The 27,419-nt window shown below is 40.3% G+C and overlaps 1 protein-coding gene across 2 annotated transcripts in view; it reads left to right on the top strand.

Moving 5' to 3' along the window:
• Nucleotides 1-6,958: 6,958 nt before the first annotated feature.
• Nucleotides 6,959-27,419, top strand: part of asxl1 (ASXL transcriptional regulator 1) — a 124,352-nt gene continuing 103,891 nt past the window's right edge. For both annotated transcript variants that reach the window (XM_063041312.1, XM_063041310.1), the window contains exon 1: nucleotides 6,959-7,251. In XM_063041312.1, coding sequence (XP_062897382.1) covers nucleotides 7,192-7,251 — 60 coding nt within the window. In that variant the 5' untranslated portion in view covers nucleotides 6,959-7,191. The remainder of the gene's footprint in view (nucleotides 7,252-27,419) is intronic.

Genomic DNA, 27,419 nt, shown 5'->3' with positions numbered 1-27,419 from the left:
AGGATGGTAAACGAAGTTGTATGTTTTGAAACCTGTGTTGACTATTCACCGTTTTCTGTTTAGGGTAGGAAACCTCTTATTTTGTTTTTTTACTCGTATCAATCTGAATGGCTATTCGAGTCATAGAGTCAAAGAGTTAAACCGCATGGAAGCAGGGCCTATGACCCAACTTGTCCATGCTGACCAAGGTAAACACTATCTTAAGAAATTACCTTTACTGCATGCATCATTATTTGCCAGCATGTAATTGTCCATTTTATTTTTCCTAGCCCAATCCCTCAGAATAAGATATTTTTTTTCAATTCTTTATCCTGTCTCCAGCACACTTTTGAGTTCTGATTTTAAAGCACATGATAGAAAATTTATTAACAGAGTTAGCTTCTAAAGAAACCCGCATTGGGCAATCGTCTTGATTTATGTAATATAACCAGAATGTAAGATTTCTTATATTAACTACCCAATAATAAAATCTAAAGTTTGGTAAGGCTAATCCTCCATTCTTTTTATCTTTCTGAAGATGAATTTTATTCAATCTACTCTGTAGAACGCTTATTCTTCCATATATAAGAAGATATAATAGAGTCAAGAGAATCAAAAGAAGATTTAGGAATAAAAACCAGCAATGCCTGAAAAAGATATATAAATTTAGGTAATATATTCATTTTGATAGAGTTAATTCGACCAGTCAGCGATAACAAAAGTGGCGACCAATTTAATAGTATCCTTTTTACGTGATTCAATAGGGTAAGAAAATTTTCTTTAATAGACACTTATAGTTTTTAGTGATTGTTACACCTAAGTAGGTAAATTGGTTTCTTACAATTTTAAAAGGAAGGTTAGAATTTGTTGGTATCAAATTGTTCGAAGGGAAAAGTTCACTTTTATGTAGGTTTAATTTATAACCTGAGAACTGGTTAAAAGTGTAGAGTAAAGAAAGCACATGGGGTAATGAAGTCTCAACATTAGAAATAAATAGCAGCTTATCATCAGCATACAGCAAGGCTTTACGAATAGTGTCTTTCCTTAAAATACAGGTGATATCATTAGATTCTTGAAAGGCAATGGCTAAGGGTTCTAAGGCCAGATCGAAAAGCAAAGGGCTCAACGGACAGCCTTGACTAGTGCCATGTTGAAGCTTAAATGGTTTGGAATTATCAGAATTAGTGATAACCCTAGCAGAAGGAGCTAAATAAAGTAATTTAATCCATTGAATGAAAACGGGTCTAAAATTGAACTTTTCTAAAGTTTTAAATAAATAATTCCATTCAACCCTGTTGAAAGCTTTCTCAGCGTCCAGGGATACCACACATTCCAATATCATGTTACAGGGAGAATAAATAACATTTAATAACTGATGAATATTAAAGTGAGAATATCGATTTTTAATAAATCCATTTTGGTTATCAGAAATGACAGATGGTAAAATATTTTCAATCCTATGGGCCAAAACTTTAGATAGGATCTTAGTATCAGCATTAAGTAAAGAAATTGGTCCATAAGAAGAACATTCAGTTGGATCCTTATTCTTTTTAAGAATAAACAAAATGGAAGCCTCATACAAAGATTGAGGGAGTCTGCCTGACTTAAATGAATCCGAAAAAACTGAACATAAATGAGGTATAAACAGTGAGGAAAAGGCCTTGTAAAATTCTCCAGAAAATCCATCTGGACCTGGAGCTTTCCTCAAACGTAATGAGCGCACAGCCTCAACAATTTCCTCAAAAGAAATAGATTGTTCCAACAATTTTCTGTTGTCCGCAGAAATTGTAGGAATATTTAGTTGATCTAAAAAATTGTTCATTACAGTGTTATCTTTAGAAGATTCAGAACTATAGAGTTTAGAGTAAAATTCTCTAAAAGTATCATTTATTTCTAAATAATCAGTTGTCCTATTACCATTAGCTTTATATATTTCTTTAATCCGCTGTTTAGCTATAAAGGTTTTAATTTGATCAGCCAATAATTTACCTGTTTTATCTCCATGAATATAAAATTGACTTTTATCTTTTAGGAGTTGGGTTTCAATTGGATAAGTTAAAAGAAGATCATATTTAGTTTTAGTTTCAACATGTCTTTTATATAAGGCAGGTTCTGGAGCAAAGGCATATTCTTGGTCTAACTGTTTCAGCTGATTAGCTATATCACTTCTCTCTTTATTAGCTTTTTTCTTAATACTTGCAGTATAAGAAATAATTTGCCCTCTAATATACGCCTTAAAGGCATCCCATCTGATAAGACTAGAAGTCTCCTCTAACGTATTCTCTTCAAAAAAAAGTAATTTGTCTCTCTATAAACTTTAAAAAATCTTTATCAGATAACAAAGTTAGATTAAATTGCCAAAATCTATTTGTTTGAAGAAGACCAGGAAGATTTAAAGATAGAAACACAGGAGCGTGATCTGAAACAGCAATCTCTTTATATTCACAGGATTGAACTAATGGAATCATTTGGCTATCAATAAAAAAAAATCAATCCTGGAATATGTATGATGGACATGAGAGAAAAACGAATATTCCTTGTCTACTGGATAAAAAAAACACCAAGCATCAACAATACCACATTTCATTAAGAAAGATTTAATAAACGCAGCTGATTTATTTGGTATCATTGGTATAGAAGATGAACGATGCAAAACAACAATTAAAGCACCAATTAAAGTCTCCACCTATCACCAATGAGTACAGACTTAGATCTGGCAAAAAGGAAAAAAAAACGCTCAAAAAAACCTGGGTCATCTATATTCAGAGCATACACATTGGCAAATACCATTAATTTGTTGTTTAGTTTCCCTGATACTATAACAAAACACCCATTAGTATCAGAAATTACTTTATGTTGAACAAAGGGAACTTTATTATCTATAAGGATCGAAACCCCTCTAGCTTTGGCCAGAAACGAGGAGTGGAAATGCGATTCTCTTCATTGATTAAAAAGGCGCGAATTGTCACACTTACGTACATGGGTTTCTTGAAGAAAAACAATTGGTTCCTTAAGTTTTCTCTTCTTTGCTCCTCACTCCCTTTATCTCTGAGTAAGTTAACTAATAATCTGCTAGTTAAACTCACTATGAGAATTTGGATACAATTCTGAAAATACTTCGGCTTATTGAGATTTTCTCTTTCAAGTCCCATTTTTTCTAACTTTTTTTAAACCCTCTATGATTGATGTGGCTTTTAAAGAATGGGATAGATTAGGCATTAAATGTTTTCAGGACTTGTTTGTAGAGGGAAGTCTCTTTTCGTTTGAACAACTGTAAACTAAATATAGTTTACCCAAAACTCATTTTTTTCGATACCTACAAATAAGAGATTTTTTACGGTCTCAAATAAGTACATTTCCTAAAAGTCCTGATAAGAATCTACTAGATGTAATTTTTAATTTGAAACCTTTTTTTAATGGATCTATATCTAATACTTATAATATGTTGCAGGGAGTGAGAAATGTTCCTTTAGATAAAATTAAAAATCTTTGGGAATAAGATTTACAGACTTCAATTTCTGAGGAACCTTGGAATCAAATTTTTAAATTGGTTAACACTTCATCGTTATGTGCCTGCCACTCTCTCCTTCAATTTAAAGTGGTCCATAGGGCCCATATGAACAAGGATAAGTTGTCTCATTTTTATTTAGATATATCTCTGTATTGTGATAGTGTAATAATGGAGAAGCTTCACTCATTCATATGTTTTGGACATGTCCGAGTCTTGGAAAATATTGGAAAGAAGTATTTCAAATTTTCTCGGTACTTTTTAAAGTAAATTTTAAGCCTAATCCTTTGACTGCTTTATTTGGTATTGTTGGAGGAAAGGATATTACTTTGGCGTCATCTGATTTGTACATTTTTGGCTTTTATTTCTCTTATGGCCAGAAGGACACTCTTGCTTAAATGGAAAGATGCAGCCCTTCCTATTCACACCCAATGGTTACGTGATGTGATGTCATGTTTAAATTTAGAGAAGAGTTGATGCTCAATCTCTGAATCTAGTCAAAACTTTCAAACATTGTGGGGACATTTTCTGAATTATTTTCAAAACCTTTGATTTGTTGTTAAAGCACAGATGATGACTAATAATTTTTTTTCCTTCTTTTCTTTACTAATCAGCTTTGGTCTTGGTAGTGGGTTAGATTTTTTTAATATAATAAAATTACTATATTTCAATGCTACGAATTAGTTAACCTGTATGAATATAGGGTAAGAAGTCTTTATATGTGATTTAGTATAATGTATTGATATATTTTTTCCTGTGCTCTGTATTCTTATATGTAAATTAATAAAAATATTGGAAAAGAAAGAAAGCACATGATCACCATTGACTAATGTTCGCAAGGTGAAAGGAACTCAAGTCTCATGCTGGTGCTGCTGCATGCAATTTCTGCTGTGTTTTAATCATTGGCATTGAATGATTCAGCCTCTTTCTTACCGGTGTACAAGACTTGCCTCCACTGACATGATTTCATCTCTGGATGCTCCCAACCTAGCTTTTTTCTTATCTTTTCTGATTCATGCCCCATTATGAGATGCGGCAGCAAATGGTGGTTGTTCATCGTGTCCGATGATGACAGGAAACCTGCGTGGGAGAGTTTTTAAAGTGGAAAAGCTGTTGCACTGGGGCAGTTCCACTCTCTCAACCTCAGAAGTTTGGGTCCAGTGGTACGAACAAGTGTCACAAACTGGGGTCATCCTTGGTTGCAGTGGATGACCATGACGTCTTCTGTACCTTCAGTCTCCATGGGTGTATGGGGTGTCCAGGGACGGGTAACACCTCTGGTGAAGGGGATTGTCTGGGACAGCTCATTCAGTAGTAGCTACTTCCTCATAAACTTGCTTAGAAAGAGTCCTGTACAAATTACAGGAACCCCATTGCTTCATCCACTTTATCCAATAAACTTGTGGGAGGCAAATCCTGCAGTGATTAGCTACACTGTTCACTCATTTCCTCAATTCATCTTAAATAACAAAAAAAATAGAGAGACCAGGTGACAAGGCAAGGTCAACATGATGAAAATGATTAAGAACTTGGATGAAGGAAGAGGTTATAGGAGGCCTGGATTTCTGTGAACACAAAATGAATTTGAGATGAAGGTTGAAATCACTGGGGTTGAGCTGTCACTCAGCACAGTGGCTGAGGGAGGAAGGAATTGAGGGTACATCACTGAGAAACTCTGGTTTGGTGTTGAGGCAATGAAGAACTAGGATTTTCAGGAGAGAAAGAGGGTGGAAGGGCTTGAAGTACTCAAAGGAATGGAGGTGACAGAGAAATAGAGCGGAGACTAGGGTAATGAGAGCCATTTCACGACAGTTTGAGTTGCACCAGAGACTGAAAGGTATAATTAAGCAGGACCATTATGTAAAGAGGAAAGCTGTCATTCGCGAGGAATATGTCTATTAAGCCAAGGATGTTAACGTACTGTAATCAAGAAACATTTATAGATGATAATTGCATTTTTGCAAATGAATAGATATTCTGAATAGATATACAAAGTAAGACAATTATTGCAGATATGAGGAAAGATTCAACAGCATTAGGACCCACGTTGCTTCATGTTTTGGTTGAGGGTTTCCAGTATTCTTGGTTTTAATTGAAAATATATTTCTTTAGTTTGATTTTTGTTCTTTATGTAGAGCATCTTGCAAAATAAAAGAACAGTCTGAATTTACAGATCGACGTGATTTACAGTTTTATCTAAAAAGTTTTAAGCTCTTCCTAAATCTGCCACTGACAATAGGGTAGAAAGATCAACAAAAAGGCAACTTTGCACAAGTTGTTGGATACTTTTAAACCATTTTCTAATATTTCCAACGCGTATTTAACTTACAATTTCCATATAATTTTAACATATAACTTGACTCTCTCAAAGTTGTATTTTTTATCAGGTTGTAAACTTTCAGCATTTTGGTAAGCACAATACTTTGGCCATAAAGATTTTAAATATGGATATTTTTTCTCAACCCAAACTAATTCAGTTAAGAAAAAAATCCACGCCATTAATAGAATAATTTTGTTTATTTAGATAGAACGCATGTTAAATAGGCTTGGTAAATGATATACTTTGATCTTGAAAGTAGTGTTTCTAAATTAGTTCAAGTGAAATAAGGTGCTGTATGTTAATGAGACAGATCGCAAACAGACATTGATATTACAACACTGAACATTGAAATAGGAATATTGTGTATCACTCAGTTTTGCGAATCTAGGTGCCACGATTTTCATAATTATTTTTCAAACTATATTTATTAACACACTTTGATTATTGCTTTCATTTTATTTTGTTGTTTTTTTAATTTAAATTCAACACTTCCTTCGTTTAATTAAAACTTTCACAGGGAGATTATTGAAAAAAAGTGACCAAAATTAAAGGATTCGTGGAATAATTTGTATGTCTATTTTGGAGTGGATGGTAAAAGCTATGCGTATAAAACTATTTTGGGATTGGTACGGGCTTACAGATCGCACGTTTCTTTAATTTCGCAGAAGATCCAATTCCACTTCACCGGCATCAGGCTGTCCCGTTACTGCAATACCACTCTTCGCCCCGGGGCGGCAGAGTCGGCCCTTTGAAGCAGCCACTCGCGGACTCGCATGCGCGCTCTTCCTGGAGACTGACGGACGTTGTAGTCCACTACTGAGGAGCTGCCGCCTTCTCAAAGGGCGCCTCCTCCCTCCGGAACTACAAACGCCAGGGTGCACTGTCGGCTCCTTTTAAACAATAATTCAGCCGCGCGAGAGAAAAAGCGTTTTTTTCGCCCCAACATGCGCCCCCTCCTCCTTCAATCACCCATCCCCTCGGGGGTTAGTAAGAGGCATAAGATTCGGGGATAAAAAAACATAAATTGCTCAAGAGGGCGGAACGCCGCATGTTTTGAACGCGCAGGGTTTTTCAGGGTATCAGTTGCAAAAAAAAATAGGTGAAGAAGAAAACAACAATTGCTGCGGCTAATGACGTCAGTTGCCCTTTGGCCCTGTTTTCATTATGGCCGTTTGCGTAGCCTAGGAGCCCCGGGATCCGCAGAGTGAGCAGCGTCCGCCCGGTTGCAGCCGACCATTGCACCGCCGCTCGCCCGCAGTCCGCCTTTGGCTTTGGAACGCCAGTGCTTGCAGCGCGACGCGCGGCGCGGACACAGCCTTCTCTGCTGGATCTTTTCCTTTGCAAGGAGCAACAAAGAAGCAGGAGAGGAGGAGGGAGGGAGAAAATGAAAGACAAGCAGCAGAAGAAGAAGAAGGACCGCACGTGGGCTGAGGCTGCCCGCATGGTAACTAAAGAGCGTTTGAGATTTTCATTCCCCCATTCAGAGCCATCTGAAATGGGTTCATGACCCGATGGGGGGCGGGCGCTCGGCTCTGGCTCCTGGAACAATAATAAATGGAGCAATCAAGGCTTATCCAGCGCACGTTTATCATGTGTGTCACCCTCCGGGGCACACGGGTCTCCTAATTCTCCCCTCCCTCCTTACAAGAATTTCTAATTCACTCTTTTTATTTCTCCCTACCATTTCTTAAGACCGGTTAAAGTTGGTGTGCTTGTTTTTTTTTGTTTTAATTTTAATTAATTTATATAAACACATGCATGGAAGCATTTTTGTGCGTATCATGTCAGTGGGTAGTACAGTATTTACATGAGTTTCAATAATCTATATGTGTTTTGCCCTTGTTCTGGACTGGATTTTTTTTGCTGTTGTCAGATATTCGTACAGCAACTTAAAAAAAACCAGTCAATCTGTTTTCCCTTTTTTTCCGTGGCTTGCATTATGGTGAAATGTAATATGCAGTGTATTATTTTCTGGCAGTGACTCATTCCCCTTCAGTTAGTTTGGACTGCTTTGTAGACTCCCAAGAATTCCATAGCAATGCAGACGTGGTTCCCGGTCAGAAATGAATTTTGCGCTGTGTGGCGTAACAGGTTTCGGAGATAACCAAACTAATCTCTGGCGTGGTCTTGATGTTATGTCACAGAATGTCTGGAACTCTTACCATTTGACTGTCCATTCCATTAAGGACGATTGGCATTGAATGCATTCCCTTCCCTCTGCCGCATCACTTAATTGCAAACCGAATGGAGCTCCTGTAACTTCAATTGATTGATATTGTATACTCTTAGGATAATTTAGCTCAAATGCACTCAATATTGTACTTAAGATTATGCGATGGACTTCGAGTAGAAAAGCCCATGTCGATTTCACCGATATTTTAGCGCTAATATGTGGCATGTTTTATCTAATCACATGATATTTCATAGTGTATTCTGTTAATGCATGTTATGTATTTGTCAGCATATAGTTTATAAATAGGAATTCATGTGTCGTGAAAGCAAAGCACTGCAGACGCTGGAAATCTGAAATTATACAAAAAAAATGCTAGAAATACCCGGGTAGATAGCGCCCTTTAGAGAAAAGAAATGGTTAATATTTCTGTTCCGTTCTTTGGTTTGCTTTGTATTTTCAGCATTTTTAATGCTAATGAGATTATTAGCCCCTGGATTTGGGCAAATGGTGTTATATACAGATGTAATAGAAGTTCCTGTTGATTGTTTTAGTGTTGAACTTTTTTTTAAATGAGAACTAATATGAAATGTTTAGTATGAATCGTTGGACGTGATGATTGGGTCGTGAGAAGGGTACACTTAGCAGTTGATTGGAATGTAGTGTTCTGTAGCAACAGAATAGTAATGTGAAGAGTTACAGTGGCCCTTTTCTCCCATAACCTTTTGTATATCATTGTTTTGAGAGCTGGCATTTCATGGTGCCAGTATTGTGTGCCATTATCATCTTTAATTTAAATATGCTAAGTATCACGCCGTTTACAGTAAAGACCAGAATAGCACATTGCTTTATAATCACTACCATGCTGGGAAGAATCAAATGAGTGCCCTTGTGACAGATAACAGAATGATTTGTCAGTATTTTTGATGTTTAACTTGAATGCCCTTGCAGTGCGATGTTTTAGACATGCCAATAAATGATTACATTTTTAGTGCCTCAGGAAAGTGAAGGCTTTGACTGGACTGAACAATGTGCATTCTTTAATTTCAGTGTATCAGCTGCATTGTTGTCTTCAGTCTCTCAGTGATTGAATAGAGAAGTTTGTGCACTAAGTTAAAACGGACCGACTCCACAAATGAACAACTGTGCTGCTCCTCCAGTTGTGATCTTAGTAGCTGTCATCATTTACCTCCTTCCAGAACAATCCCAGGAGCAGAACGTCTGGCCCATTAATCTGCTGCTTGTGCCGGAGTGGGTGCTGAGTAGGTTCTCAGTACATTGTCTGTACTGGAGTATTTCATTTACAAGGAGCTGTTGCATAGGTGGGGTTTGTTTTCCCCGGAGCAGGAGAATCTGACTGGTGACTTGATATGGGTGTACGAAAAACTTGGGGGGAGGGGGTGGTTGGTGGTAAAAATCTTTCTAAAGGACATAGGAGCAGAATTAGGCTGTTCAGCCCATTGAGGCTGCTCACCATTTCATCATGGCTGATTCTGGATCCCATTCAGCCCCGTACATCTGCCCTCTCACCATACCCCTTGATGCCCTGACCAATCAGGAATCTATCAACCTGCTTTAAGTATTCGCGCGAACTTGGTTTCTGCCATAGTCTGTGGGAGAGCATTCCACAGGTTCACCACACTCTGGCCAAAAAAAAAAATTAGTCCTTCCTTCTGTTCTAAATGGTTGTCCCTCAATTTTGAGGCTGTGCCCTCTAGTTCTGGATACCCCCACCAGAAGAAACATCCACCTTATCTAGTCCTTTCGACATTTGGTAGGTTTCAATGAGATCCCCACGTATTCTTCTGAATTACAGCGAGAGCAGGCCCAAAGCTACCAAACACTCCTCGTATGTTAAACCCTTCATTCCCAGAGTCATCCTTGTGAACATCCTCTAGACTTTCTCCAATGACAACACATCTTTTCTGAGATAAGGGGCCCAAAACTGTTGACAATACTCCTAGTGTGGCCTGACTAGTGTCTTATAAAGGCTCAGCATGATCTCCTTGTTTTTATATTCTATTCCGCTTGAAGTAAGACCATAAGACAAAGGAGCAGAAGTCGGCCATTTGGTCCATCTAGTCTGCTCTGCCACTTTATCATGAGCTGATCCATTCTCCCATTTTGTCCCACTCTCCTGCCTTCTCACCATAAGCTTTGATGCCCTGGCTACTCAGATACCTATCAATCTCTGCCTTAAATACACCCAATGACTTCATCTCCACTGCTGCCTGTGGCAACAAATTCCATAGATTCACCACCCTCTGACTAAAAAATTTTCTTTGCATTTCTGTTCTGAATGGGCGCCCTTCAATCTTTAAGTCATGCCCTCTCGTACTAGACTCCCCCATCATGGGAAACAACTTTGCCACATCCACTCTGTCCATGCCTTTCAACATTCAAAATGTTTCTATGAGGTCTCCCCTCATTCTTCTAAACTCCAAGGAATACAGTCTAACATTGCATTTGCTTTCCTTACTGCAGGCTCAACCTGTGAATTGACCTTCTGGGAGTCTTGCATGAGGACTCCCAAGGGCTGATTTATACTTGTGTGTACTAACTTACGCCATAGCCTACACAAGTGGGCTACGCCATTGTGAGCATTTATACTTGTGTGTTGATGTGTCTGCGTCGCTCTGCAATTCACTGCCAAAACGCTAGTTGGCGGTGGGGTTTCTATACCACTGTGTTGAGTTTCTTCGTGTTGAAACTCAACACGAAGAAACTCCAACTTCAAACAGTGGCGACTGAAACTGAAGGAGGGTGAATTTTCTGTGCTTGTCCGGCCACTGAGAGACATGGTCGAGGAAATGCATTTCAAATATTTTCGGATGTCGGCAGGTAGATTTGACGATTTGGTTCATCGTCTCCAACCATTTATTTCGCATCAGTGTACGCACAGTATACTCAGAGACTGGCAATCACCATTTGAGTTTTAGCTTCAGGTGGAAGTCAGCAGGCTGTAGCAGCTAGCTACAAACTGGCGTCAAGCACAGGGTCCTCCATAATTTTGGACGTCTGTAAAGCTTTATGGAAAGTATTGCAGCCAGAGTTCCTTCCCTGCCCTTCAGTTACCCAATGGGAAGCTGTTGCAGCATAGGAGGAAATGCGATGCTACCAAGCGGACCAATCATCGTTGTTGCGGTCTGTGTCGCCGCAACGTGTAGTTACATTTTTGGGGAGGTGCGTGTCAGGCTACGGTGTAGGGTATGCGGCTACGGCGTCAATTTGACGCACAAGTATAAATTGGCCTTATGTCCATTTGCACCTCTGATGTTTGAATTTTCTCCCCATTTAAATAATAGTCTACACTATTGTTCCTTTTTACCAAAATACATTATCATGCATTTCCCAACACAGTATTCCGTCTGCCACTCTTTTGCCCACTTGTCTCAGTCCTGCTGCAATCGCATTGTTTTCCTCAGCACAACCTACCCCTCCACCTATCTTCGTAATTCTGCAAACTTTGCCAAAAAGCCATCAATTCCACTCTCTGAAGCATTGACAAGCAACGTGAAAAGTACTGACCCCTGAGGAGCACTGTGGCAGGAATGCCGAGGGCAGAGGTTTAATTTGAGGTTTAGAGGGGATCTGAGGAAGACTTTTTTCACAGTGGTCAAATTCTTTGTGCCATCTGTGTTGATGGTAGAGGCAGATACTTGCATCTAGACAAGCTATTTGAGAACTTGTTTAGATGCTCCATTTAAGTAATCAGGCAAACTCTTAAGCAGCCAAACCATACAATGCTGTGGGCCTAATGTGGGTAAATGGGATTGGTATGGGTGGCTGCATTGGTTGGCATGGAGAAACTGGTCCAACATCCAGTTTCTGCTCTGACTCTTCCAACAGGGACTGTTCTTGTCTGCAACGTGCTCTGTTTTTTTTTGTTTTGCATTGTGCTTTAGAGTAGACCGGATGTCTATTGGCCCATTATAGTCCAACATAGGTTTCCTCAGATTCATGGGAGCTTCAGCATCTGTTACCTGTAGAAGAGTTTCAATATTTTGCAACAGAAGTAGAAAATACAAGCTTTCTAAAAACTTGTTTAGTAAAGGGCTCTGTATGCTACTGATAGTATATTGACTGGGTGGGTTATTTATATTGGAAGTAATTAAAAACAGCACCTGTTTAGTTTCAATAAATTCAGCCTTCATTTCAATATGCTGTTATCATAAAGTAGATGTAGTTGTCTGAAATCCTGCAGTTACTTGTGATATATTTTTAATATTGGATTCCAGAAGTCTGAGACTCCCTTTTCCAGTATTTTGTATTCATTTGTAATTGTAATCGTCTGCACAGTACTCTTACTTTTAACTATCTCATGGGTACTACTGGGACAAGATTTGCTATCACAGTAGCTGCACTCAAGGCTCGTAGATGTGCATTAGCTTCATGAGTTGCAGCAGAGTCCGAGTTGTACACGGAGTGTCATTCAAGATTGTTCAATGTCATTTCCTGTCAAGGAAATTCCAGGTCCCATGCAGCATAAGACACAGACCACGATAAATGTAAATACATAAGATGGCTTATTAATAGTATGCATAAAATGACTCGAGGCACAAAAATGCCTGTACCTAAGGTGACTCCATCTGGAAGTGGTAAAGTCGTGGTGGGGGGGGGGAGGTGTTGATCAGCTTGACTGCTTGGGGAAAGTTACTGTTTTTTTTTGAGTTTGGTGGTCCTGGCATGTAGCCTCTCCTCTGGGAGTGGGATAAACAGTCCGTGAGCAGAGTGGGTGGGATCTTTCATGATGTTACTGGCCCTTTTCTGACAACTTTCTGTATATAAGTCTTTGGTAGGTAGGCTGGTGCCAGTGGTCCATTGGGCGGTTTTAGCCTTTCTGTCTGACACAGTGCAGTGGTGCAGAATGTTGGGATGCTCCCTGTTGTGTATTTGTAGATGTGCATAGACCAGCTCTCTGCAGCCTCCTCAGAAAGTAAAGGTATTGGAGAACTTTCCTGATTGTGTTGGATATGTTCTGGAACAATGAGAGTTTGTGTGAGATGTGCATTCCCAAGTGTTTGAAACTGTTCCTAGTTTCCACTGCTGTGCCGCTGTTGTGAAGTGGGTCGTGGGTGGTGCGAGTTCTGCTGAAGTTGATAACCATCTCCTTTGTCTTGATGACATTGAGGAGGAGGTTATCTGCCTGGCATCAACCCTCGCTCTTCCGCCTCCTGTCTGATGGCCACCTCATTGTTGTTGCTGATGAGCCCCACTACTATTGAGCCATTGGCGAATTTGACAATGTGACTGCTTGGCACTTGGCCATGCAGTCATGTGTGAGTAGGGTGTACAGCAGTGGGCTCAGCACACGGCCCTGGGCGGCACCTGTGTTGAGGATGATTGGGAGGAAGGAGTGGTTGTGCATCCTGACTGATTAGGATGTCCAACATCCAATTCCTGTGTGGTGTATTTAGATTGAGGAGTAGGAGTTTGTTCATCAAAGTCTGTGGGACAATAGTGTTGAATGCCGAACTGAAATCCAGAACCAGCATTCAAAATACAGTCGGCCCTGCATATCCGCAGAATCAGCCAACCGCGGATTGAAAATATTCCCAACAAAAATTCCAAAAAGTTCCAAAAAGCAAAACTTGAATTTGCTGCGCACTGAGCACTACACTGAATCCACGTGAATGAAATGATGTGTAGGCATACCCTGCTGTAGCCTCCCGCCATTTCACAGATCCTCAGTCTCTCTCCCACTCGTTGTTTGAGCTTTGTTCGCCTCGCGTCTCGTTTGTTCGCTACTTGTGTTGTGATCGAGGGGAAGGACTTTAAGGCTAGTAAGAGACGGCTGGCTAGCTATGTAAAGCACTGCACCCTCAAGAACTTGAAGATCACGGGAGAATTGGCATTGGCTGATGCCGAGGCAGCATCCACGTTCCCAGAAGAGCTACGATGGTTGCGTCTGTACTGAACATGTACAGACTTTTTTTCTTGTCATTATTTCCTAAACAATACAATATAACAACTATTTACATAGCATTTACATTGTATTAGGTATTGTAAGTAATCTAGAGATGATTTTAAAGTATACGGGAGGATGTGCGTAGGTTGTATACAAATACTACGCCATTTTATATAAGGGACTTGAACATCCACGTGGAGTCCTGGAACCAATCCCCCGCGGATACCGAGGGACAACTATTTATTACCAAAATACATATACCATATACAACCTTGAGATTCATCTTCTTGCAGGTAGTCACAAAGAAAGTAGAACCCCACACAACTAAGACCATCGAACACCCAGTGTGCGGGGGGACGGGGGGAGAAATTGTAGAAACAATGAAAAGCAAAGGCTAACACACAGAGCGTGAACTGCAGAGTCTGTGAAAGTGAGTGCACAGCGGCAGAGCCAGTTCAGTGCCGAAGCAGATCCAGGAGCCCGGTGGCTGCAGAGCCGGTTCAGTGCCGCAGCGGATCCAGGAGCCCGGTGCCTGCAGAGCCGGTTCAGTGCCGCAGCGGATCCAGGAGCCCGGTGGCTGCCGAGCCGGTTCAGTGCCGCAGCGGATCCAGGAGCCCAGTGGCTGCAGAGCCGGTTCAGTGCCGCAGCGGATCCAGGAGCCCAGTGGCTGCAGAGCCGGTTCAGTGCCGCAGCGGATCCAGGAGCCCAGTGGCTGCAGAGCCGGTTCAGTGCCGCAGCGGATCCAGGAGCCCGGTGGCTGCAGAGCCGGTTCAGTGCCGCAGCGGATCCAGGAGCCCGGTGGCTGCAGAGTCGGTTCAGTGCCGAAGCAAGTGAGGCTTCTTGGTGTAGGGAGCTGAACATCGGTTTGACCTTCACCCTCTGCCTCGACACGTCGATCTTTATAATTCGGCTTGGCTCGGCTCTTAAATCGTTTAAACATCGGTTCAGGTGCATGACAGACACTATGTCATCTATCGTAGAGCGATTCTGTCTAAGTATATCTGTGAGTGTCCAGTGTGGTAGGAATGGTGTTGATGTGAACCATTTCCAGCTGTTCAAAGCACTTCATAATTGGCATCAGTGCCACTGGGTGGTGGTTGTTTAGTTCTGAGAATGTAGACATTTTTGGTACAAGGGTAATGGTGGCTGGTTTGAACCCTGTGGGTTCCAGCTTGGATGAGTGAAGTATTGAAGATTTCCATGAAGACGTTAATGAGCTGGTGTGCACACTCCCTGAGTTTTCAGCCCGGGATGTTATCAGGCTCAGCAGCCTTTCTGGGGGTTGACTCTGGAGTCCTCGTCACGTCTGCTGCTATTATAGCCAGAGGTTGCTCACCTGGGAGCTGGATAGCTGGCGTTGTTGCATGCATTGAATCGGGCATAAAAGTTGTTTAGTGTCAGAGAGGGGGGTGCCAATTTTTTTAAAAACAAACATACAAACCTTTTATTCAAAGACAATAGAATTAAAAGTTAGGGGTTATAATACAGTTAGTGAATTCAAATTGAAATAATTACCATTTATAATGTACTCCTTCCCTGGAGGCCCACAGTTCCAGGATATAGTCATTGCAACAGTCCAACGGTGTTTTTCCTTGCATAGTCAGTAATGCCTTTAATGCCCAGCCACAAATGTCAATGTTCGTTATCAGGCGTGTTCATGATTTTTTCGTGTCTAGGCTGACTTTGCCCTCTTGATCCCTAAGATGAGGTTTTTTCTGGCTGCTCTGAGAGCTGTTCTGTCACCGGATGTGAAGGCAGCGTCCTGGGCTTTTAGCAGGGGGTGCATCTCTGTGTTCAACCAGGGCTTCTGGATGGGCTGTGAGGTGTTAATGTTACCTCCACACTTACAGATATAGTCAATGACAGATGAGGCATGTGATTTAATATCTACGTCGTCTCTGTTTTTAGCGACCTCTTTGAACATCTGCCATTCAAAACAGTCCCGAAGCTTTGAGATTGCCTTATTAGGCAGTACACTGATGGTCTCTTGACTTGTTTCTCCACTTTGAGAATGTTGGTTTGAGATATCTTTCTCTTTGGCCACTGTTGAAATAGACTGAATGGCATCAAGTGCTGAATTGCATGATGGCTACAAAATTGAGTGGTGATTGTCCATGTCAGCCGAAGTATCCCATTGGCTTCACGTGAATAACTGTCGCACCCTGTCTTAGTCACTGATACTTAATTTGTACAAATGCAGTGCTGCTATTGCATGTTATAAAACCTGATTTCCCCCCCATCTCATCCTTTTGTTTCCCATTTTTATAACGGCATTCGAAGCAATCGCACATGAATTTGAATTTCCTTCAGTCTGATCATCCATGGGCTAGTTCTTTCTTTACAGCCCGCAAGAGGTTTAATTTTGCTAGCGGATGATCCTGGTCTCTATTAACGTCAGGCTAAGCGGTACCAGTAGAGGTGCTTCCATCCACCACCACCACGACATTCGTGGTGTCAGTGAGCAAAGCCCAGCTCCCAGCTTTACGAGTTGTCAAATGATCAGGGTTGTTGAACATAACTAAATGTTCCCAAGATTTAGAAATGTGTAAATATTAAAAATAGTGTGAGTTTAGTTTCCTTTTGTTAATTTCCCTGAAATATTTGGGAAGTCTCAGTCTGTTGGAGCTCCAATGTGGAGCTCAGTTTTGGAGCAAACTGACAGATTCAGAACTTCTTTCTATTGAAATTGTCATAGGATTGCAATTCTGTTCACAGTTGCCATAAATTACTGGCAAGATATGAACCAATTTAATTGCTTTCACAGAAGCTTTTTGTAACCTCAATCTAGCATTTAACTGCTTTACTGATAATAGTTTATTTTTTCTCTTCCTACTGCCTGCAGTAGGATTGTCCCACTGCTTGTTACTCCAGAGGCATGTTGTGCCAGGAAGTTTGTGAACACTGTAGAATCTTCTCTATTTCTGCATAAATATGACCTAAAATGTGATCAGATCTTCACGCAAGTCCTAAAACTAGATAAAGAGAACCCAATTAAATAAATAACATTATACTTGCTCATTTATTTATTGAGAAAAATGAACCAATGTTACATGTATTTGTTGGGAAAAAGTATGTGAATCTTTGCTTTGCTTTCAGTAACTGATAGATGCTTTGTACAGCAATAACTTCAACCAAATGTTTCCAGTAACTGTTGATCAGCCTTACACATTGGCTTGGATGTATTTCAGGCCATTCCTCCTCGTAAAACTGCTTCAACTCTGGGATGTTGATGGGCTTCCTTGCATGAACTGATTGCTTGAGATCCTTCTACAAGATTTCTATAGGGTTAAGGCCAGCACTTTGACATGGCCATTCTAAAACAAGAATTTACTACTTTTTAAACCATTCTGTTGATTTACTCTTGTCTTTTGAATCATTGCCTTGTTGTATTATCCAACTTCTATTAAGGTACAGGTGACGGACTGCTACCCTGACATTCTCTTGTAAAATGTCTTAACACCATTTTGAATTCATTGTTCCCTCAATGATTGCCAGCTGTCCAGGTCCTGAGGCCTCAAAGCAGCCCCAAACCGATGCTTCTTCCACCATACTTCACAGTTGGAATGAGTTTTCCTCCAAACATAGCAATGTGCATTTCAGCCAAAAAGTTTATCTTTTCTGTCATCTGGCCACTGAGCGTTGTCGCAGAAGCACTGTAGAATATTTGTCTTTTACAAATATGAGACGTGCAGTGATTTTTTTTCTTGGAGAGAGCAGTGGTTTCCTCCATGGTGTCCTTCCATGAACACCGTTCTTGTTCAGTGTTTTTCTTTCGTGGACAAATAAACAGTGACTTTAGCAAGTTCTAGAGATTTCTGTAGATCTTTTGCTGTTACCCTTAGGTTCTTTTTCACCTCTAAGGTTGTGCTCTTGGTATTATCTTTGTAGGATGCCCACTCCTGGGAAGAATAGCAACAGTACTGAGTTTCCTCTATTTGTGGACAAGTTCTCTTACTGTGGACTGATGAACATTTGGGTCTTTAGAAATGCTTTTGTGGCCTTTTCTAGCTTCCTGCATCTCTACAATTCTTCTAAGGTCCTCTGAAAGTTGTTTTGATCAAGGCATGGTGCACATAAGGAGATCCTTCTTGAAAAGCGCAGGCTCTCGGCATGGTGCACATAAGGAGATCCTTCTTGAAAAGCGCAGGCTCTGTCAGTAACCTGACTTTATGTGCCTTTTTTATAGGGCAGGCCACCTCTACAACCCACACCTCCAATCTCATCTCATTGATTGGAATACCTGACTCCAAATAGCTTTTGTAGAAGGCTTTACCCCAGAGGTTCGCATACTTTTTTCCAACAAATATATGTAATATTGGATCATTTTTCTTAATAAATAAATGAACTAGTGTAATTTTTGTATTTAATTGGGTTCTGTATCTAGTTTTAGGACACATGAAGATCTGATCATATTTTGGGTCATATTTGTGTAGGAAAAGAGAAAATTCTACAGGGCTGTCAAACTTTCTAGCACATATACATACACAAGAGTCATTAGGCTGCTGTATCTTTTCTCCAATGAGAAGAGGGCATGTTCTGGGTAGTGGGGGTACTTTTTTCATAATTTTGATTATTGTTTGTCCTCCAACCTGATGGCATGAATATTGATTTCTCCTGGTGAGCAAATTTCTCCCCCTCCTATTCCCCGCTTTGATCTTTCACTTCTTCTCACCTGCCTATTACTTCCCCTTAGGTCACCATCTCTTTCCTTTTCTCCTACTGTCCACTCTCCTCTCCTTCTCCAGCCCTTGTCCTTTCCCACCCTCCTGGCTTCCCCTATCAGCTTCCAGCCAGCTCTTTTTGTCCCCCCCCCCCTCCTTTTTATTTAGACATCTTCCCCCCTTTTTTCTCAGTCCTGAAGAAGGGTTTTAGCTCAAAGCTTTGGTTGTTTACTCTTTTCCATAGATGCTGCTTGACCTGAATTCCTTCAGCATTGTGTGTGTGTGTTGCTATTTATCCAGTGTTTTCTAAATCATATGGCTCCTTTCCATATAGTTTGCTTTAAAGTGCGTGTCTTATTTGATAGTGCACCTCTCTATCCCAATGATTAATGCGGCCTCTTGTTATAGTCTTGAGTCTTGGGTATTTTTATAATTTAATCAGAACTAGTTGTATTGTTGTGATTAAAATACAAAACTAACCAAAACTTTGGTATAGTAGGTTTAGCATCTAACTTAGATGGACTCCTTATAGACAAATGGCCTGTGGAAATATAGACGAATATAGAGTCTCAATAGGTTTGGTGCTGAAGGTATTTGAGAAGTATTTCAAGTGAATGCAGACATAACCATGTTTTACAGTCTATGAAATCAGAATGTGATGCTTTAACTATTTTTTTAAAAAAAAAAGTTTTAAAATTGATTTTTGGACTTTCCAAACAGTCTCTTAATGGTTTAGCTGACTTTAGGTGGTAGTTTTGAGAATTATCACTAAGTGATGCTTTTGATGCAGCTGGTTATTTGACGCAACCATCGCAAGTTTGATTTCACTCTTCCATCTGTCTGGTGTTTACTGCATGTGAAAACATTACTCATAGTATTTGTTATAAATGTCAGGGGATTATAGTAAGATGAGTTCATTTGTACCAGGTTCCAGATGCTGTGTTAACATACACCCAATATGTTCGAGCTACATTAACTGTATGAAATAAATTGCTTTGCCTGAAAATTACACTGCTGTTTCATTTACTCTTTGAAAAGAATTTATACTAGAAATTTTAAAAGGATGACCTGGAACTCCATTATAGAATTTTCCTGATAAGAGACTTGCTAACGGGGGATAAAGACCTTAAAAATGGGCATTTAAATTTCTTTAATAGCCTTCCCAAGCCTTGGAATAACAGTTGAGATTTTAAGTTTAGAGCTGAATCATCGCTACTTGGGGCTGATGCCAAGAACACACTTACAACTTGGTAGCTTAAATTTGCTGGATGAAGGTTTCCAAATCTTTGCTGGCAAGGCCCTAAATCTGCAGACTTCAAGGAGGATTCACAGGCCAAGTACAGCTCTTGATTCAGTTGGGAAAAAAAACTTTCAACAACCAACTCCCTGTCATGCCTATCAAAACTATTAAATATTATCACTCTATCCTTGAAATATTCTCATAATATTAGAATAATAATTGGCGTAAGTGTTGTGGAACATGTGTCAAAGTGAACCCACTCTGCCATTAATGAAAAGTGAACATCCGGGCATAGTCAAGTGCTGTCACTGAAGTTTGACTTGCATGTTTGCAGGAATATATTTTAACAGGAGATGTGAATGCCATAGCATTGATGTGGAGAAATGCTGAATTGAATTGACTTTATTTCTTGCATCCTTCACATACAGGAGTAAAAATTTTTGTTATGTCTCCATCTAAATGTGCCGTTTGCAATAATAGTAATTTATAATAAATAGGACAGTCAGTGTAATATAGAGTACACTCAAATCAGCGTGAGTTCATCAGTCTGATGGCTTGGTGGAAGAAGCTGTCCTGGAGTCTGTTGGTCCTGGCTTTTATGCTGCGAGACCGCTTCCTGGATGGTAGCAGCTGGAATAGATTGTGGTTCAGATAACTTAGGTCCCCAATGATCCTACGGGCCCTTTTTACACACCTGTCCTTGTAAATGTCCTGAATCATGGGAAGTTCACAATTACAGATGCGCTGGGCTGTCTGCACCACTCTCTGCAAAGTCCTGCTATTAAGGGAGGTACCGTTCCCATACCAGGCAGTGATGCAGCCAGTCAGGATGCTCTCAATTGTGCCCCTGTAGAAAGTTCTGAGGATTTAGGAACCAATACCAAACTTAAGGTGCTGTTGTGCCGCCTTCATCACACAGCTGGTGTGTACAGATCATGTGAGGTCCTCTGTGATGTGGATGCTGAGGAACTTGAAGCTGTTTACCCTCTCAACACCAGATCCATTGATGTCAGTAGGGGTTAGCCCGTCTCCATTCCTCCTGTAATCCACAACCAGCTCCTTTGTTTTTGTGGCATTGAGGGAGAGGTTGTTTTCTTGACACCGCTGTCAGAGAGATGACTTCTTCCCTGTAGGCCACCTCGTTATTGTTTGAGATAAGGCCAGTTGATATAGTGTTGTCGACAAATTTAATTAGTAGATTGGAGCTGTGGGTGGCGATTAAGGGAGTAAAGGAGGGGTCTCAGTACGCAGCCCTGAGGGGATCCTGTATTGAGAGTCAGAAGATTGGAGGTGAGGGAGCCCACTCTTACAACCTGCTGGCGATCTGACAGGAAGTCCAGGATCCAGCTGCACAAGGCAGGGTCAAGGCCGAGGTCTCTGAGCTTCTTGTCGAGCCTGGATGGAACTATGGTATTGAATGCTGAACTGTAGTCCAAGAACAGCATTCTCACATGAGCATCCTTCTCCAGATGTGTACGCATGGTACATAGAGTAGTGGCTATTGCGCTATTGCGTCGTCTATTAATCGGTTGTGTCCGTAACTGGATTGATAGTTTCCTGCATCTTCTAAGAATGCAATTAAACTCCACTTGTAGCTGTGAAGTGTAGCCCTTGGGGACAGAATGATGCCCATTTTTTTTCTTGCATCCACTTCTTTGGAGACTGCACTAAATTGTATAGTAACTGGGATTGTAATTTTGGGCTGATTTTTCTGTTGGATTGAATGAAAGTATTTTGCAGTGTTTACACTTTACTTGCTCGTTTGCGAGTTTGGGGCACAGGACTGGATGATGTGTTGATGCTCATCCAGAACTGCAGCTTAGCCTTAGTCATGGAGAGAATAATTCTTGTACTGAATATTTCTATCTCCCTCCATCCTATGTTGTTAAGCATGAATATTTTATTTTGCTGCTTTTTTAATTTGGACCATGAGGGGAAAAATACTGTATCTGTGGCTTCTGTGCTTTTTAAGCTAAAATGAGCAATGTTACATAGAATTGGATTCAGTACGATTCAACAACATAAACCCTAATTTGGCACAGTAACTTATTCCTGACTTTGTGGTAAGAAACAGTGTTGCAGAGGTCATGTGGGAGGTCAGGTGATCAGTTGATTTCTCTCTGAAGTGCTCAACTCCAGTTTGTAACCTCCATCAACATTAGGATTAAGATTTCTAAATGTCACACTTCACATTGATAATGGTCATGTTATTAAAGCTTAGGCTGAAAGAGTAGAACAAGGTATTGCTGTTGCAAAACTTCGATCCATGATTATTCTTTATTCTATAGGTCATAAGTGCATATTGACATTTCTCCATTTGCCTTTTGACTTGGAAAAGTTTAGATGATGTAGAAATAGTAGATTCAAGGCATGGTGTGTATAGCAACATGGTGTTTTGAAGGTTTAAACTTATTGTGATACAAGACAAGTTATTGGTGCTTGTTTATTGCTTTAGCATTATCAGTTAATAGCGGATACTTTTGTCTGGAAGTAGAGTGCTTATAGTGCAATTAATCTGGCATGTGGGTTTCTTAAGTACTATGATGTGCAGTCTTCCTCAAGCCTTTTAAAACAGGAACAATCTGAATTCCTTGCTGAGTAATGCATGTTCTGAGTCAGTCATCAATCTAGGAATTTATTTCCTTCCCAATTCTCGGCCCTCTTCTTTTGATGTTGATTTTTATATTGTGTGGCAGCATAGGAGAGGGGTGGAAATCGACATTGCTCTTTTCTGGAAACAAAATGGCTACTTTATTAGGTACACCTGTACACCTCATTAGTGCAAGTATCTAATCAGGTAGTCCTTTGGCAGCAACTCGATGCATGCAGATGTGGTCATGCAGTTCATTTGTTGTTCAGACCAAACATCACAATGGGGATGAAATGTGACCTAAGGGACGTCGACTGGTGGTGCCAGATGGGGTGGATTGAGCGTTTCAGAAACTCCTGGTCACCTGGGATTTTTACGCAGAACAATCTCTAAAGTTCACAGGGAGTGGTGTGAAAAGCAAAAAATAAAAAATTCCGTGAGTTCTGTGAGCGAAAACGCTTTGTTAATGAGGGGTCAGAGGAGAATGGCCAGACTGATAGGAAAGCAATAGTAACTCAATTAACCAAGCATTACCACAGTGGTGTGCAGAAGAGCTTCTCTGAATGCAATGCACAACACATCAAACCTTGATGTGGAAGACAACAAACATCAACTCAGTGGTGTAGCCACTTTATTAGGTACAGGAGATACCAAATCAAGTGGCCACTGTGTATTTTACATATTTTCCAGCAAGTGTCATTTTCTTCATCCATTGAAGGCAGATGTTCAGTATTACTTTTAAAAGATCTTCGTCTGTTTAGGATGTGGCTTGTTTTTCTTTAATAGGGATAAACAGTAAATGTAAATCTTTCTCTCATTCATAGGCATTTTATCTACAAAGGTATAGATATTTAAATCAAACCTTTTCTCAGCACAATTTAAATACTTTTATGTAGAATGGAACTGTTGCTCAAGTTGATGTTAGACTCCATCCAGATGTTGATATTTGTGTGAATGAAACTAACATTTGTGTATATAAACATAAGTAATTTAGCATTGTTTCTGGAGTCAAATTTATGCTTATTTAAAATTTTAATCTGTTGTAAATTTAATCTGCTGTAAATGATTCCATGACTAAAAGAACCTACTTTGCTCTAAGAAAAATAATAATCATATTACGTACCAGCTGACTATGAAACTATGGGAATATTTTGGTTATACTCTATGCAATTTAAAAAAAACACTGATAACAATTCGATAAAAGAGTTGCCAAAGAACTAGTTTCAAATTAATGTCATGAGGTCTTAAAACTGCATGAGAACGATAAACTCCATGTGGTAAAATGTTTTGGCCTTTTAACATATTCCATTCTCTGTAGCAAACAGAGCAGGACAACAGCTGGTGCTGAGTGATTTCAGTTTTCTACAGGGTATCACCTCATTCAGCAAATATCTTTCAGCATTAACCTCAGTATAATTAATAGATTTTATAAATCTGAGCTAGCACTGCCAGGCAATTAATTATACACTGTGTATCCAAGCCCATCTAACATAAAATTTGGTAGTCTTTATGCAATATGTTCCTCTTATTGAAGTGGTCTGGACAATAAATACTTCAGTGCTTTCTTCCAGACTTCCTCTAAACAGATTGCTTTTCAAATAAATTGTTTTTTTTGACTGATACTTCCATTTATTTTTTTTTTAGAAAGGAAAATCTTGCAATTAAGAATTGGCATTGCTTGTAATGTCTAAAAGCAGAAAATGTAGATAAACCTTTTAGAATTAGTTTTTTCATTGGCATTGACTCATGGGCCAGGCATGTTTTGAGCAGGCAGTTTACAAATTGCGAGATTCCTTGAACTGTTACCCTATTGAAGGCTGATGGTCCTGTTAGCAGCCTTGATAATGGAACCTTCAAACAAGCTGAAATATCTTTGTTTCCCTGTAAAGAAAAACTACAAAAGCATTTTTTAAAAAAAAAACACATTTCGTTTTTTGTGCAAAATGATACAAATAGAAATTGTGGCTTCTTTAAGTTATGTTGTGTATTTGCAACCTGTCTTGGTACTTAATTAGTGCAAATATCATGGCACGATGCTTCATGCTCTGAGCATGTCTTTATTTCTCATTCTCACTTCCATGCTCCCTCACATCAGATGTTGTTCTGTCCCAGACTGATGACATCATCACCGTACTTCACAACTGCCTTACCATTTCAATACTTGACACCCCTTCTTTCCTGGGAAATGAAGTTCAATGTTTTAGAGCACATTCAACTCACAGATTTAACAGTTTTCAGTGTTTCAAAACCACATTTCACTTCAACGCACATTCTCTGATATGCATGACTATAACCAGCACATTTTCTGTTTAAACCTAATGGTAACTCTGGAACTGAAAACTTCATTACAACAGTTTTCAGTGTTTCAAAACCACAACTTGAAGCTCTATTTCAACACAGAATCATTAAACTTTAGAGGTTGTTTTCTAACCCCTTGAGGTCTCTCTTCCGGTTTCTCTTTGCTTTCAATGTCTGGTGATTGCTTTTCCTCACTTTGAACCTGAGCTTGCTCGTAACTGTCTATCATACTGTCCTGTCCCAGTACCTCACTGTCAGGTTCTTGAATTTCCTCCTGTTTGTCAAAAGTCTCTCTTGTGTTGAACTTTTACATGTGTGGTGTTCCTTGCATACTACACTCCATTTGGAGTTTCAACTACCACTTGATCTCATGTTTTCCTCACCACCCTGCGTGGTGGTGTGTTGAAAGGTGTGGTGAATTTGTCCACTTTTCCTTGCTAGTTAAGCAAAGTGTCCCTGACTTTTACAGTAGACTCTTGTGCTCCTCTGTGATCGTCTGCATACATCTTGCACTTTCCTTTTAGATTTTCATCCCGATCTCATAATTCAAGTTCTGCTGTGTGTACTTCCTTGATGTCTTGTAACTTCTCCCTCATTTTGTGGTTGTAGAGAAGTTCGATAGGACTTTTCCCTGTTAGTGACATGTTCCACACATCTGCGCACAGTCACGTACTTTCTCAGTTCAAGTTTCCAGTCAAGTCCTTGTGCTTTAGCAATCCTAATACTTTTCAGTAGTGATGCATTTTGGCATTCCACCATTTGCCTGAACCTACTTTGGCATTGTTTTGAGGTGTTTGATGGCATTACACTCAATATTGTCCTTGAACTGTTCAGATCTGAATTGAGGTCCATTATCTGATTTGATAGATATGGGCAGTTCATGTCTACTGAAAATGTTCTCCAGACTGTCAATAACTCTCTGCAGTTGTAGAGATCAAAATGCCATATTTATAAAATTGGCTGTAGTAATCAGCTACTGCTAGAATGGAATGGTCCAAGCAAATCAACAGCTACTTCCTGCCAAAGGCCATCCAGTGATGGTGTCAGCTTGAGTAATTCTGGAGGGTCTGGTCTAGATACAGTTTGATGGCCATGACAAGTTTTGTAGTCTTTCTCATCTGCTTTATCCATACCAGGCCACCAAACCTTGGTTCTGAGAAGCTGTTTCGTACCAACTATTCCCAAGTGTCCTTCATGACCTGGAGCGAGTGCCTGTGTGTGCAAGGCTTTAGGTAACAATCCATGTCCCTCTGAGGATTAGATGACCCGCTACACACAGCTCACTTGCAATGTGTGCACATGTCCTACGTTTCTCAAAGTGTCTATTCATGATGGCTTTACGCACCTCTTGCAGCTCTGGATCTGTGGCTGACACTCTCTCTACCTCTCGTGTTGTCAGGGCTTTAGGCGTGGCACTCACATCTGTGAACCTGACATATTCCTCTGAATTATGCTTGTCACTCTTTTTGAACATTCTGTCCCAGCAGCCACGACAGTGGGTCTGCAATGTTCTGTTCTCCTGGCCTGTGTGTGACTCTGTAGTCATATGGTTGCAATCACAAGACTCACTACTCTGTGTGTGTGCATGGTTTAGATCTTGGGCTGTAAGTCATCTCCAAAGGTTTGTGATCTGTGATCAGGTCAAATATTCTACCGTACAAATAAGGATGAAGTTTTTGGCAGGCCCATATTAATGCTAATGCTTCTTGCTGTGAGTATTTGTGTTCAGTCTGTGAGACTGCAGCACACGTTATGGACAGGTACCATTCCTTCATTTTGTTTTTGTACGAGTACTGCCCCCAGTCTGACTGGGTATTACTTTAGTTGCTGCATCTTTATCAAAATAGGCCACTGTACCTGCTCTTGCTAGCAACTTTTTGAGGGCTTTGAATACTTGTTTCTGTTCTTCTCCAAACTTGAACTGAGTGTCCTTCCTGGTCAATCATCACAGTGGTTGTGACAAAATTGCAAACTGGAATGAATCTGCTGCTGTAGCTAAAAAGACCAAGGAAACTCCTCACTTCTGTGGTATTTTGTGGTTCACGAGCCTCCATTACTGCTTGCACTCTGTCAGTTGGTGCGATGCCTTTCTGTGACAAGAGAAGACTAGTCTGTCCATGTTGAACTGACATTTCTCCGAGTTCAGTGTTAGTCTACACTCCGTGAGTCTCTTTAAGACAGCATGTAGTCTCTCATCATACATTGTCTGGTTAGGCGCATGTACAATCACATCAGCTGAGATGTTCTCAACTCCTTCAGTTCTAGCTAAAGCTTTTGCTATCTCATGCTGGTACTGCTCACTGACTAATGACACACCAACTATCAGTCCCTTGTACCTATACACCCCATTATACACAGCAAATGTTATCTCTCTAGATTCTGGATTTGGTTCTAGCCGGTGATAGCCCCATTTCAAGTCTAGTTTGCTGAATACCGCAGCTCCATCCATACCCTGTAGTATTTCATCTACAGTTGGAATGAGATATCTCTCCCTCTCAATTGCTTCATTTGCCCTTCTCGTGTCTAAACACATTCTGATGTCCTTGTCGGGTTTTGGTAAAAGTACTAGTGAGTTAACACCCTTCAACTTTCTCAATGGTCATTTTCATTAGCTGTTTTTTTTTCTCTCAACAGCCTCCCTTAAGTTGTAAGGTATACATCTGAGTAGCTGGGCCACAGGCTTTACCTTTGAATCAATGTACAGACTGATCTGCTTAGTGTCCAGGTTTCCTACCCCTTCTGTGT

This window comes from Mobula hypostoma, chromosome 2, assembly GCF_963921235.1.
Source record: "Mobula hypostoma chromosome 2, sMobHyp1.1, whole genome shotgun sequence".
NCBI classification, from domain to species: domain Eukaryota; kingdom Metazoa; phylum Chordata; class Chondrichthyes; order Myliobatiformes; family Myliobatidae; genus Mobula; species Mobula hypostoma.
Note: the sequence above shows the minus strand (reverse complement) of the source record. Positions and strands in the feature narration are given on the sequence as shown.